General features: G+C 40.3%; 1 protein-coding gene across 4 annotated transcripts; it reads right to left on the bottom strand.

Moving 5' to 3' along the window:
• Positions 1 to 1,631: 1,631 nt before the first annotated feature.
• Positions 1,632 to 13,960, bottom strand: LOC115118745 (endoplasmic reticulum junction formation protein lunapark-A-like). Of its 4 annotated transcripts, XM_029647447.2 has the most exons (13): positions 13,803 to 13,954; positions 12,810 to 12,910; positions 7,826 to 7,867; positions 7,038 to 7,225; positions 6,872 to 6,930; positions 6,747 to 6,787; positions 5,332 to 5,412; positions 5,013 to 5,064; positions 4,626 to 4,874; positions 3,519 to 3,609; positions 3,274 to 3,344; positions 2,819 to 2,971; positions 1,632 to 2,709 (listed from the first exon to the last, which is right to left on the bottom strand). In XM_029647447.2, the coding sequence occupies exons 2-13, from the start codon at positions 12,834 to 12,836 to the stop codon at positions 2,540 to 2,542; spliced, it is 1,224 nt and encodes a 407-aa protein (XP_029503307.2). In that variant the 5' UTR covers positions 12,837 to 12,910; positions 13,803 to 13,954; the 3' UTR covers positions 1,632 to 2,539. The 4 variants fall into 4 exon arrangements, with proteins under 4 accessions (XP_029503307.2, XP_029503306.2, XP_029503305.2 ...); XM_029647446.2 differs by having other exon boundaries at positions 1,632 to 2,682; positions 6,747 to 6,930; positions 13,803 to 13,960; XM_029647445.2 differs by having other exon boundaries at positions 6,747 to 6,930; positions 13,803 to 13,957.
• Positions 13,961 to 14,437: the final 477 nt, after the last annotated feature.

Below are 14,437 nucleotides of genomic sequence, written 5' to 3'. Positions count from 1 at the left end.
TGGTCTCAAATGAAAATGATCTTTATCCCCAGTTTTTACAAGGCAGCCAGTGATTCTCCCTTTGGCTCGCCATGATCGACATAAAAGTTAGTCAAATAAATACTAGCTTTACAACTGTCGTTTCTGTACCTTGAAGTTTGAACTAAGTGAGCAAAGACATACCCGTAGCAGCATTGTCTGCATCAGCGGGAGATAGGGTTGGTATTAGAGGTCAGCCGACTAATTAGGGCAGATTAAGTTTTCATAATCGGTATTTTTGGATGCCCACATTGCACTCCACAAGGTGACTGTGTGGCAGGCTTACCACTTGTTACAAGTGCAGCAAGGAGCCAAGGTAAGTTGCTAGCTAGAATTAAACTCAATCAATCACTAGTTAACTACACATGGTTGATGATATTACTAGGTTAACTAGCTTGTCCTGCGTTGCAAATAATCAATGCGGTGCCTGTTAATTTATCATCGAATCACAGCCTACTTCGCTAAATGGGTGATGATTTAACAAGCGCATTCGCGAAAAAAGTTGAAAAACAGTTGCACCAATGTGTACCTAACAATAATCATCAATGCCTCTCAAAATCAAAGTATATATTTTTAAACCTGCATATTTAGTTAATATTGCCTGCTAACATGAATTTTTTTTAACTAGGGAAATTGTGTCACTTCTTTTACATTCTGTGCAAGCAGAGTCCGGGTATATGCAGCAGTTTAGGCCACCTGGCTCGTTGTGAACTGTGTGAAGACCATTTCTTCCTAACAAAAAAACGTAATTCATTTGCCAGAATTTTACATAATTATGACATAACATTGAAGGTTGTGCAATGTAACAGCAATATTTAGACTTAAGGATGCCACCCGTTAAATACGGAACTGTTCCGTATTTCACTGAAATAATAAATGATTGGGTTTCGAAATGATAGTGTCGGGATTTGACCATGTTAATGACCTAAGGCACGTATTTCTGTGTGTTTATTAAGTCTGTGATTTGATCGAGCAGGCTCGTAAGCATTCATTCAAACAGCACTTTCCTGCGTTTGTCAGCTGTGCTTCAAGCATTGCGCTGTTTATGACTTCAAGCCTATCAACTCCTGAGATTAGGCTGGCAATACTATAGTGCCTATTAGAACATCCAATATTCAAAGGTATATGAAATACAAATGGTATAGAGAGAAAGTCATCATTCCTATAATAACTACAACCTAAAACTTCTTAACTGGGATTATTGAAGAACTGGGAATAATAAACCACCAGCTTTCATATGTTCTGAGCAAGGAACTTAAACATGAGCTTTTTTACATGGCACATATTGCACTTTTACTTTCTTCTCCAATGCTGTTTTTGCATTATTTGAACATGTTTCATTATTTGAGACTAAATTGATTATATAAAGTTAAAGTGTTCATTGTTCATTCAGTATTGGTGTAATTGTCATTATTACAAATATATTTATTTTTAAAAAGCTGATTTAAAATCGGTATCAGCTTTTTTTTTGTTCTCCAATAAAATCGGTATCTGCGTTGAAAAATCACAATCGGTCGACCTCTAGTTGGTATAGCTGCTGAGGAGGTCAAAACAACTCAGTTACATGATGAAACCGGAAAATTCATAATGCTAAGCAAACACATGCAGCTTACTGAAATTGACTACCTTTATTTATTTCAAAGTATAAACGCACAACGCACTCGGATGCAGAGTAGAGCAGAACATCTTTCTCCTTTTAAGCAATACATATGTAAACAAGCACTCGTGATAGTACCATTACTGCGTAAACATGTGGTTAGCCACATGGTGCTTGAAGTATCCAAAACCTATTCAATACTGATCAAAAGGCACTGTATCCCAATACTGTAGTACCTATAAATATCATCAACTATAAATATACAGATTTCATAGAACACCGGACAGTATATTTTTTTGCATTTCTGTAAACATGGCCAGACATTCACAACAACAAAAAAACTAAAAAAATAGTGACAATGTAGCAAATAACTCCCGGAAAACAAACTGAAGAAAACATCATTCTACAAACCAACTGCTTAGCTACATTTGGCCTCTGCATTATTATTATTATTATTATTATTATTAAGTAATAGTAGCATGCATTAGCATGTTTACCTGTCTGTAGACAACATGGACAGACATTGTCACACAAAACAGACAAATTGCTTATCCGCTTAATATTTAAAACACTAAAAAAGAAAAGAACTACAGCTGTGCATCAACGCCAAACGCTTAGCTAGCAGACCTACTCTTTGCTTCATGGATGGAAGTGCTGGAATAGTGTATGAAAGTATTGACATCGCGTCAAATCCCAAGAGTATTGCCTGTCCATTATCCCATATCATCAGGATTCAGTTTATATGCTATCACTATAACAGACAGGAAAAATGTGTATTTATTTAAGTTCATACCAAACCCTTAGCCTGTCATTCTACGATTCTTACTCACAGCATTGATGTTATTAAGTTTACTTTTTAAAAAAAACAAAGAAAAATAACTAAAAAAAGAATATAGCTCCAGCCTAAAATTATGTTGAAACATTCTATTGAACCTCCATATCGGACATATCCAGTTCTCCATCGGACTTCTCTGGGGTGGTATGCAGACAGCCTGGGGTTTCTGACCCTTTTGTTTCAGGGGCACTCTCTGTTGGAGTAACTGTCAACTCCTGGATCTCCTCTACAGCTGGGGGAGAAGGCCATTTCTCCTCAACTGAACATTGACAGGATCAATATATCATCAGGTTTAACAGGCATTCAAGTAAGCAAACATTTAGGACAATGTTATTCTTCCACTGCTTGTTGGGTTAGCAGAGACATACCTGCAGCAACGGGGCTCTCATCGGCTTCAGGTGGTGTTGCGACGGGTGCGTCGGTGAGGATCTTCGTCTCGGCACTGATCTCAGGGAGTCGGGGGGCTTGGGGTCTGGCCTTTCTCGCAGGGTTCAGGAAACAACAATATGCACATCTAAAGGCTGAAACGAGACAAAACCACTATGGTCGAAGTGCACTGTCAACTGTATGATTGGCATTTATTTCCATGTAAACAGATTAATGTGAAGATAAAAACCAATGATATTCCAAAAATAATTGCATCATAAATGCATCAGATCAATGGGTTGCCCTTATTTGTATATTCAATCTAGATGCTTTCAGAGGCCAGTAGTGGCAGAGGCTTTTAAGAGCCTGAAAATACACAGTGCTGCCAAATGCTAGAGGGCAAATTAAGGGCATAGTGTTTGATGGAGAGTGACAGATATGTTTCTCAAAATCTTACCAATATATTCAAATTCCTCTTTTAATGCCATGCCGTTATGGGTGAGACACTGCTGACATATGAGGGCATATCTGGGAGGGAGAAAATACATGTTGCATACATGCAATGAAATCAGAAGATTATTTTTTTGCTGAGGATTAAAAAATGATCATAATAGCAATACATTGCCCGTGTTAAAAACGATAGACGCTGACATCTGTCCAAATCACACATCTTTAGGTGACACTGCCAAGAAGCTACTCTACCTATTCTGAGGGCCATCACCGACAAGGTACTCAATAACCCTGTCCATGGCGCTGCGATCCCTGGGGAGGACAGGTCTGGCCAGGGGAGGGCCTGGGGGGGGTGCAGAACACACATGAACATTAGCTGGTCTCGAATACTGATCACACGGAGGCCCAGAAACTTCATAAAAAAACAGCAAGACCCAAATCTACAGTTCGCTGCAGAGGCCCACTATAACATGTCTGAAACAGACACATTTTAATAATGACTTGGAAATGGATCTCACTTGCACAGCACCTATACAAGAATCCCTGCTGTGTTACTGAGCAGTAATTAATATACACTAACCAATAGTTTCCTACTGCTTATTCATATACCAACATATGGAAACTGTAGTGACTATCAAAATGTATTTTTTTTACAAAAGTGCATGATAGTATCAAGTTATATGAAACATTTGCAAGGTGTGCCCATGACACATGTTTCCTGGTATTAGAAAGGCATTTATTAAGTTTTCAGTACCGACACCAGAGAACAGATGCAGGCCTTCCCTGATTAATCATGGTTATCCTGGTTGTTGTATACCTCACATGGTAATTACACCATGTTGCTTTCTCTGGGAGAATGTCTAACCGTTCGCAATTCTTATGATGTGTCCAAGGCCAGACTATTGACATAAGAGTAAACATACACTACTCGCTGACAGTATAAGCGTCATATTTTTAACAGTCTTGGTCAAAGGTTGTATGGTGAGAAATCTTGGTGAAAAAAAAAAAAAGAAATCCACCAAATTCACTAACTTCTATTTCAAAATTCACATCTATCGACTTAGGCCAGACTACTGACATAATGTAGTTGCCTAGGTATCTTCTCTGGAGCAAACTTGACCTTCAGTATGTTTTAAGGCACCCCCTACCATAATGGATTCAAATACTACACTCAATTGGCCAGAACTACCACCTGTAAAACAAACTCATCATTCTTGTAAAAAAAAATGTAGTAAAATTTAAAAGTATAGAAAAGTCCCATCCCTGAAGGACTAGGAGAAAAGGATGGTTGTAAAAAAATAACATTTTTAAAATCACCTTAAGCACATTATGATATAGTCTCTGTGTGCAGCCACTCACCCACTCCTGGAACAAGAGTGCCAGGGGTCATGGGCCTCTTCATCAAGCTCTGCTGAGCAGCCTCAGACAGGATCCTCTCTGGGGGTCCTCCAGGAGCGGAGTGGAGGGGTGGCCCTGCATGGGTGGCCCCTGGGGCCAGAAGAAGACTTGCTGCGGCAGGAGTCACCGCCACCGGGGGACGAGGAGGACGGGCTGCGGCAGGAGTCAACGCCACCGGGGGACGAGGAGTGACATGACGCTGACGGACTTCTATAAAGGAGGGATGTTCACCAACGGTAAGCCTTGCAAGCACATGAAAGGCATTTAAAAAAAAAAAAATTAAAAAAAAATTGTATTTAAGATACCTAGGCAACTACATTACCCTGGTGAGGTTTTGGAATACATTACCCTGGTGAGGTTTTGGAGTCATATGCATTTCATTTGGAAGGGATTCTGGCACCTTCAAATTGAAAACAAGATGTACTTTCAAGGTTAATTCACAGAATTAGTGGGCTCATAGGCAGATGTAATTGGGGCGGCAGGGTAGACTAGTGAATAGTAACCGAAAGGTTGCAAGATCACATCCCCGAGCTGACAAGGTAAAAATCTATTGTTCTGCCCCTGAACAAGGCAGTTAATCCACTGTTCCTAGGCAGTCATTGAAAATAAGAATTTGTTCTTAACTGGCTTGCCTAGTTAAATATAAAGTTAAAATAAAAATTCTCACCTTTGCTTTTGAGTCAGGATCAAATCTCTCCAGAATCATTTTTGCAGTTTTATAGGTTTCAGTTTCCATCACCTCTAACAGCTGTTGGACAAGAGCAGTTCATATTTTTAAATGTTAAGGAATTGAAAAGGACACATTGAAAGTGAGGTTGATTCAGTACAAGTCATTTCATCAGTCAAGTGCCATAGTGTTGGTCTTCCAGAAAACCCTGTTGAGTATGCAGGTTTCTGTTCTAATAGCTTCTGTTTGATCGATCTGTTAATTGACTAATGATGTTGATATGACACGTCACCATTCCACACAATTCTGTTAAAATCCAACCGCAATGAGACAATGATAACCAATGTCGTATCTTTCACATCGTAATTAATCAAATTTTTTAAAAAGAGCAAGTGAACAAGCAATTCATTAAGTGACTGGAATAATTAACTGCTTTAACAGGGGGGGGGGGGTCCTACGACCGCATATACTTTCTTGTATCTGTACAGATGATCAGATCTTTACAATAGTCTTCAACACCATATCAATATGATACAACTACTCAATAAAACAGAATTGTGAACTCCTTATGTTGGTGTTTGAAGTCAAGACTGATATTCTCAACTAGATGTTTCTTATCTGGTCTAATGAAACACTATAAAGACCAGCTACTGACAAAAAGGTCAACTGACAGCCAGACCCACATTCTACCATCAATGAGATATTAAAAGGTTTTCCGAATAAAAGCGGTTGTAGTAGGTCTACACATCATTCAATTAGTTTTTGTAGAAACTTCATTTAAAAAAGGGAAATACCAAATAGCTTATTGTTCAGACATAATGAGAATAATAATTACATGCACTACTTCGATAATGGAGTGTGAAAATCCATCAGCCATAATTATTGAACGTTATTAGACATGACAAGCAATTACTCAGATGTATTTCCTTCTAGCACTAAACGCTATTAATTTAAGAGACTTTAGCAGAGTGCTTTACCAAGTAAAGTCTTTAGGCCAATTAACAGCTGTCTGCATAGATTTTTAGATGATTTATTAGGAGTAGCAATTATCTAAGCAAAGTGCTGTAAAAGCTTGATAATAGCAGAACAGGGCATGAAGACTCCTGCATATCGTCGGTACGCCACCTTGTAAAAGTGTTCATCTCGAGGTGGTAAATTGTCTCAATGGCAGATTAAATCCACTTACAAATTAGTTACGGGGTGTAAAGAAGTACAAGGATAGTATATAAAGTGCTGACATCTCAGCTCTTTCATTTGACCCCTTCATGAATGATTAGGGGATCCACATTATATTCAACCTTATCCAGGTATAAGGGGGCAGCTATGCCGGATTCTAACGGCTATGACAGATTCTAATATCAGTCCAGTCCATGTTCACCCAATCAAAAGACAACCACAGAAAAAGTTAAACTTACAATTTTTCGTTTTTGTGATTTGAGATCGTCCAATTTTTCATCTAAAACAAACAAAACAAAAAACATTTTACTGATTATACCAAATGAAAGCAGCATGTCATGATGAGGCAGACTAAAGCACATACTGTTTTTTTCCGTTCTTCTGTTAAAAAGAGCAATCAGCCCCTTTCGAAGGAGGCATACACTGCGGAAAGAACAATTAGAACAGACGGGTAAGTAAGCAACCAACTACAAATAGACATAGCGATCTCGCTCTCTCTCATATATATATATATATATATAGATACTTACAATAGTGGAAATATCACATACGGAAGGGCCAATATGACCTTCCCAATCATCTGTTCAGGGAGGTACCAGAGATACACAATTATGCTGGCCATCAGGTAGAGAAGAGATGAGTACAGCAGTAGTCTCCATATCCATTGCTTCAACTGTCTTTGATACAGTTCTCTACATTCCTCACCAGTCTGTATATCCTGTAAATAAAACATTTTCCATGACTATAACAAAAAAAATGACACATTGAATATAGGCAAACTTCCTCTCTATAATGACTAAATAAGTTTCATATGCCACAATTTTCTTACTAATAATGTAACTAAGTTAACCCTATAGATATATGTAATAGTATTGTACCTTGTGTATAATGAATAAACAACCAGCAAAGACCACACATCAATTCAACAGCCGTGTACAATCCCAGACACATCATATGACTTCTCCATGCCTCCCTCTGGTAATCTTGACAAAAGCCTATTTACTCAATGTCCGGGTGCATTACCAACTTATCTATCCTTTTTTTATTTTTATTAAGAGGGATTAGAAAACACCCTTTGGTTCTTCGTGCGATTTAGCCACACCCCAAAAATATCAGTTGGTGGACAGTGTAGTGACCCATCTTCCGCTGGTGCTAGGAAACATGCGTCAGTCACTCTGCTGGACATCGCCTAGAGTGATCAAGCTCGAGATGGGCTATATAGTGTAACAAGGTCAATCTCTAGAGCGACATCCCCAAAAATAGTCCTGATCAACACCATCTTGACACAAACCCCCCCCCCCCAAAAAAAAACACATACCTTATCAATTCCTTCCAAAACCTCTACAGTGGATGGCTTAGTCTGTCAAGAGAACAAGTTAAAAGTATCAGAGAAGGAAGACTTGCTTTGAGTTCAGTAAACTGGGTACTATCAATAGGACTAGGACTAGCAGAGCACAGGACTATTCTCTGGAATTTAGAGGGTTGCTGCAAACGTCTGCCACCCCGTGACAAATATACACACTTTCAAAAATTATTCACACCCCTTGACTTATCCCACATTTTGTTGTGTTACAGCCTGAATCCAAAATGGATTAAATATATACTCCCCCCCCACCACACACACACACACAACCCCATTATGACAGAGTGTAAACACGGTTAGAAATGTTTTGCTAATTTATTGAAAATGAAATATAGAACTTTAAAATGGACATACGTATTCACACCCCTGAGTCAATACAAGTTAGAAGAATCACCTTTGGTAGGGATTACAGCTGTGAGTGACATTTCAGCTTTTAATTGAATTAATACAAATCTCTAAACATAATTCCAATTTAACATTATACGGTATTGTGTGTTGGCCAGGGAGTAAAAACGCCCCCCCCCTCAATCAACACACAATAATGACAAAGCAAAAAGAGTAAGACATTTTTGCAAATGTATTAAAAATATATATATATATGAAATATCACAATTACATAAGTGTTCAGACCCTTTACTCAGTACTTTGTTGAAGCAGTTGCAATCTACCGCAGAGATTGCTTGCAAAGTTCTGTCATAGTTTCCAGGTCTATGCCCAAACAGGTCGAGCATCTAATTTTAAAAATTATCCTCTCCAGAAATAAGTCTCACTGTTGCCGCCTGTTATAGACTCCCATCAGCTCCCAGCTGAGCCCTGGACAACGTATGTGAATTGATTGCCCCCCATCCATCTTCAGAGTTCGTTCTGTTAGGTGACCTAAACTGGGATATGCTTCACACCCCAGCAGTCCTACAATCTAAGCTAGGATGCCCTCAATCTCACAAATGATCAAGGAAACCACCAGGTACAACGCTAAATCTGTAAACATGGGCACCCTCCGATATTATCCTGACCAACTTGCCCTCCAAATATACCTCTGCTGTTTTCAATCAGGATCTCAGCGATCACTGCCTCATTGCCTGCATCCGCTGTGGGTCCGCGGTCAAACGACCACCCCTCATCATTGTCAAACGCTCCCTAAAACACTTCTGCGGGCAGGCCTTTCTAAACGACCTGGCCCAGGTATCCTGGAAGGATATTGACCTCATCCCGTCAGTCGAGGATGCCTGATCGTTCTTTAAAAGTAATTTCCTCACCATCTTAAATAAGCATGCCCCTTGGGAAAAAACGTAGAACTAAGAACAGATATAGCCCTTGATACACTCCAGACCTGACTGCCCTTGACCAGCACAAAAATATCCTGTGGCGGACTGCAATAGCATCGAATAGTCCCTGTGATATGCAACTGTTCCCAATGATATGCAACTAGAACCAATACAGTCAGTCAGGAAAGCAAACGCTAGCTTTTTCAAACAGAAATTTGCATCTTGTAGCTCTAACTCCAAAAAGTTCTGGGACACTGAAGTCCATGGAGAACAAGAGCACCTCCTCCCAGCTGCCCACTGCACTGAGGCTAGAAGTCATGGATTTATCAGTGGTGACCGTGTTAATTGAACATTTCAATAAGCATCTCTACAGCTGGCCATGCTTTCCTCCTGGCTACCCCAACCAACAGCTCTGCACCCCTTGCAGCTACTTGCCCGAGCCTCCCCAGCTTCTCCTTCACCTAAATCACAGATGACCTAGAATACCTAGATGACCTAGAATACGTGGACAACTACAAATACCAAGGTGTCTGGCTAGAATGTAAACTCTCCTTCCAGACTCACGCCAAACATCTCCAATCAAAAATCAAATCTAGAATTGGCTTCCTATTTCACAACAAAGCCTCCTTCACTCACGCTGCCAAACTTACCCTAGTAACTGACTATCCTACCGATCCTCGACTACGGCGATGTCATCTACAAAATAGCTTACAATACTCTACTCAGCAAACTGGATGTAGTCCATCACAGTGCCATCCGTTTGGTTGCCAAAGCCCCTTATGCCACCCACCGTGACCTGTATGCTCTAGTCGGCTGGCTCTAGCTACATATTTGTCGCCAGACCCACTGGCTCCAGGTCATCTATAAGTCTATGCTAGGTAAAGCTCCGCCTTCTCAGTTCACAGGTCACGATAACACCCACCCATAGCACGTGCTCCAGCGGGTATATCTCACTGGTCATCCAAAGCAAACAACTCCTTTGGCCGCCTTTCCTTCCAGTTCTCTGCTGCCAGTGACTGGAACGTATTGCAATTAAAAATATTTAAAAAAATAAACCCTGAAGCCTTACATTTCCCTCACTAACTTCAAACATCAGATAGCAGCTAACCGATCACTGCAGCTGTACATAGTCCATCTGTAAATAGCCCACCCAATCTACCTACCTCATCCCCATATTGTTTTGATTCACTTTGTTGCCCTTTCGCACACCAATATCACTACTTACACACCATCATCTGATCATAATCATCTATCACACCTGTGTTAATCTGCTAAATTGTAATTACTTTGCTACTATGGCCTATTTATTGCCTTACCACCTCATGCCATTTGCACACACTGTACATAGACTATTTTTTCTATTGTGTTACCGACTGTACGCTTGTTTAATGCATGTGTAACTCTGTCGTTTGTGTCGCACTGCTTTGCTTTATCTTGGCCAGGTCGCAGTTGTAAATGAGAACTTGTTCTCAACTAGCTTACCTGGTTAAAAAAAAGGGGGGGGGAGAAAAAAAAAGGGGGGGGGGGAAAGCACCTTTGGCAGCAATTACAGCCTGGAGTCTTATTGGGTATGACGATACAAGCTTGACACACCTGTATTTGACGGAGTTTCTACCATTCTTCTCTGCAGACCCTCAAGTTCTGTCAGGTTGGATGGGGAGCGTCGCTCCAGAGATGTTTGATCAGGTTCTGGGCTCTGGCTGGGCCACTCAAGGGCATTCAGAGACTTGTCCTGATGCCACTCCTGCATTGTCTTGGCTGTGTGCATAGGGTTGTTTTCCTGTTGGAAGGTGAACCTTCGCCCCAGTCTGAGGTCCTGAGCGCTCTGGAGCAGGTTTTCATCAAAGATCTCTGTACTTTGCTCCGTTCATCTTAGAAAAACATTCCCACAGCATGATACAGCCACTACCATGCTTCACCGTAGGGATGGTGCCAGGTTTCCTCCAGACATAACTATTTGGCCTGAATGCCAAGTATTACATCTAGGTTTCATCAGTCTGACAGTCCTTTAGGTGCATTTTTGCAAACTCCATACAGGCATGTGCCTTTTACTGAGTGGCCGTCTGGGCACTACCATAAAAGCCTGATTGGTGGTGTACTGCAGAGATGGGAGAACCTTCCAGAAGGACAACCATCTCCACAGAGGAACTCTGGAGCTCTGTCAGAGTGACCATAATATTCTTGGTCACCTCCCTGATTGCTCTGTTTGGCCAGGTGGCCAGCTCTAGGAAGAGACTTGGTGGTTCCAAATTTCTTCCGTTTAAGAATGATGGAGGGCACTGTTCTTGGGGACTCTCAACACTGCAGACATTTTTTTGTTACCTTTCCCTAGATACAATCCTGTTTCAGAGCTCTACGGACAATTCAATCAACCTCATGGCTTGGTTTTTGCTCTGACATGCACTGTCAACTGTGGGACCTTAGACAGGTGTGCCATTTCCGAATCATGTCCAATCAATCTACCACAGGTGGACTCCAATATAGTTGTAGCATCAATGGAAACAGGATGCACCTTAATTCAAATTCGAGTATCATAGTAAAAGGGTCTGAATACTTATGTATATAAGGTATCTGTTTTTTGCAAACATTTCTAAAAACCTGTTTTCGCTTTGTCATTATGGGGTAGTGTATCGATGAAAAAAAAAAAGTATTTAATACGTTTTAGTTTTGTACTTCCCGGAAAGGTCTGAAAACTTTGCGAATGCACCGTGTGTGTATAAACAATTAAATACAACATGGAACTATTTCAAAGTCATAGTTCATAAGGAAATAAGTCAATTGAAATAAATGAGGCACTATTCTATGGATTTCACATGACTGGGAGTACAGAAACCCATCTGTTGATCACAGATTGCAGAAAACCAGTCAGTATCTGGTGTGACCACCATTTGCCTTATGCAGAGCGACATCTCCTTCACATAGAGTTGAGCAGGCCGTTGATTGTGGCCTGTGGAATGTTGTTCTTCAATAGCTTTGCGAAGTTGCTGGATATTGGCGGGAACTGGAACACGCTGTCAAACGCATTGATCCACAGCATCCCAAACATGCTCAATGGGTGCCATGTCTGGTGAGTATGCAGGCCATGGAAGAACTGGGTCATTTTCATCATCCAGGAATTGTGTACAGAGACTTGCAACATGGGGCAGTGCATTATCAGGCTGAAACACAATGTGATGGCGGCAAATGAATGGCACGACAATGGGCCTCAGGATCTCGTCACGGTATCTCGGTGCATTCAAATCGTCCTCCTTAAAATGCAGTTGTGTTCGTTGTCCATAGCTTATGCTTGCCCATACCCCCACCATGGGGCACTGTTCACAACAATTACATCAGCAAATCGCTCAACCACACAAACTCCATACACATGGTCTGCGGTTGTGAGGCCGGTTGGACTTACTGCCAAATTCTCAAATTTAGAAATAAGCTATTTGTGCATTTGCACATTTTTGGGCATCTTTTATTTCAGCTCATGAAACAGATTCATTTATATTTTGTTATATTTAAAAACCATGCCATTGTCCACACCCTAACTTTGCTAATGCTGCATAAATGTTTTTCTAGGGGAAACACTGGTGCATACAGTTTAGGTATGGGTGGCCCCAGGAATAAAACGCACCATGCTCTACCAACAACCATACAGGAACACTAAAATGAACAAGTTATGCAATACATACCCTAAACCGGGATATTAATACCCCCATATTGAGGTCCGAATAAAGTGGGTATTTTTAGACCCCTCCGATTTGTCAAGTCCCTCAGTGGAAGATCTCTCCACCTGTTGACAAAAACGTTGTTTTAATAACGCATACTGGGATGATGTATTAAAACAAAAGGATTACAAAACCATTCTTGTGCAAGGAAGTTAGTTATGATGACACTGCATGTTTGGGTACAACTACTGACACTAAATGAGTGTGGGACTCGAAGACCAAAATGGTAGCTACCGCAAAAGCATTATTGATTGACACATGACATAGCTACATTAGCTAGCTAAACCCAAAGTGGGTACCATGATGCATGTTTACCAATTGACCTGGCAAGGACTTAGCTATCAAAACGTGTGTAGTTTATGATACGAAAGGAGCACGCAACAGTTTGATGCGTGTACACAAATTCACATTTTAATAACTACTATTATGGACCGTCTAGGCTTGTTAGCTAACGCCAAGCCTCCAATAAGTTAAATTGCGTGTTGCTGAACGTTAATACTTGTTTAATATTATCATACAGACTAAATTGGTATTATGCTACCATTCACATTCTGCAGAGAAACAAGCAAATGCACACTGTGCCACTATCTACCAAACGTGTGCATGAAGTAGCTTATAGTTTTAGCTGGCTAGCAAACCAACTTAGTTATTTAACTAACTAGGGCTTATAACAGGAAGGCTAGAAACGTGTTCAACGTCAAGCGACTGTAAACTTGCAAACCAATTTCACAATTTTTACAGAGAAAAAAAGGGAACAACCTAACGACTAAATTTACCAACCAAACAGTTATCTGCCAAGTTGCATCGTGCTAGGCTAGACAGACAACTTTATTCAACTTCCTGCATATTGATATTGAATCGCGTTTCGGATGAAGTGACTGCAGTTCTAGCGTGAAGAAAACACAACAAATCTGCTAGCATTAGCGTTTACAACTCTTTCCTTTTTTTGCAATTTACCTGGACAGTATTTTAGTCCGAAGATCCTCTCTCATACAGAAACAACATTTCCTCTATGTTGGTTATATTAGGAGGCGAAGAGGCGTGGCAAAGAGTTACCACAGACACAAAGTCATATACCCCGATGATTTTTTTACAATTTATTTTCTTAAAATGTGATTTTAAACCAAACCTTAACCACATGGCTAACCTTAAATGAAGACCAAAAAGTTTAAATTATTTTTTTTACGAAACAGCAACCCACTTTTTGACGTCAGACGCCGCGCATACGTGGAGCGTTTGCCCCTCGGCTACTTCAGGATGTTCTTCATTAATCTGAACCTGAAATGGATGGGTATTTTCATTTTATTTAATTTATTTTACTTTTATTTAACTAGCCAAGTCAGTTGAGAACAAATTATTATTTACAATGACGGCCTACCAAAAGGCAAAGGCCTCCTGCGAGGACGGGAGCTGGGATAAAAAAAATATATATATATATAATAATATAGGACAAAACACACAACACTACATAAAGAGAGACCTACAGTGGCTTGCGAAAGTATTCAACCCCCTTTGCATTTTTCATATTTTGTTGCTTTACAACCTGGAATTAAAATTGATTTTTGGGGGGGTTGTAATCATTTGATTTACAC

This window comes from Oncorhynchus nerka, linkage group LG1 (assembly GCF_034236695.1).
Source record: "Oncorhynchus nerka isolate Pitt River linkage group LG1, Oner_Uvic_2.0, whole genome shotgun sequence".
Taxonomy (NCBI): Eukaryota; Metazoa; Chordata; class Actinopteri; order Salmoniformes; family Salmonidae; genus Oncorhynchus; species Oncorhynchus nerka.
The sequence above is the reverse complement of the archived record's forward strand: the minus strand, read 5'-3'. Positions and strand labels throughout refer to the sequence as shown.

Excerpts from the sequence above, each read along its gene's own strand:
- LOC115118745 (XM_029647445.2), bottom strand. The coding sequence starts at position 12,836 with ATGGGGGTATTAATATCCCGGTTTAGG. Across the intron at positions 5,413-6,746 it reads AATCACAAAAACGAAAAATT|CTGTTAGAGGTGATGGAAAC; the intron begins GTAAGTTTAACT and ends CTTGTCCAACAG. Across the intron at positions 3,610-4,625 it reads CACTCTTGTTCCAGGAGTGG|GCCCTCCCCTGGCCAGACCT; the intron begins GTGAGTGGCTGC and ends CACCCCCCCCAG.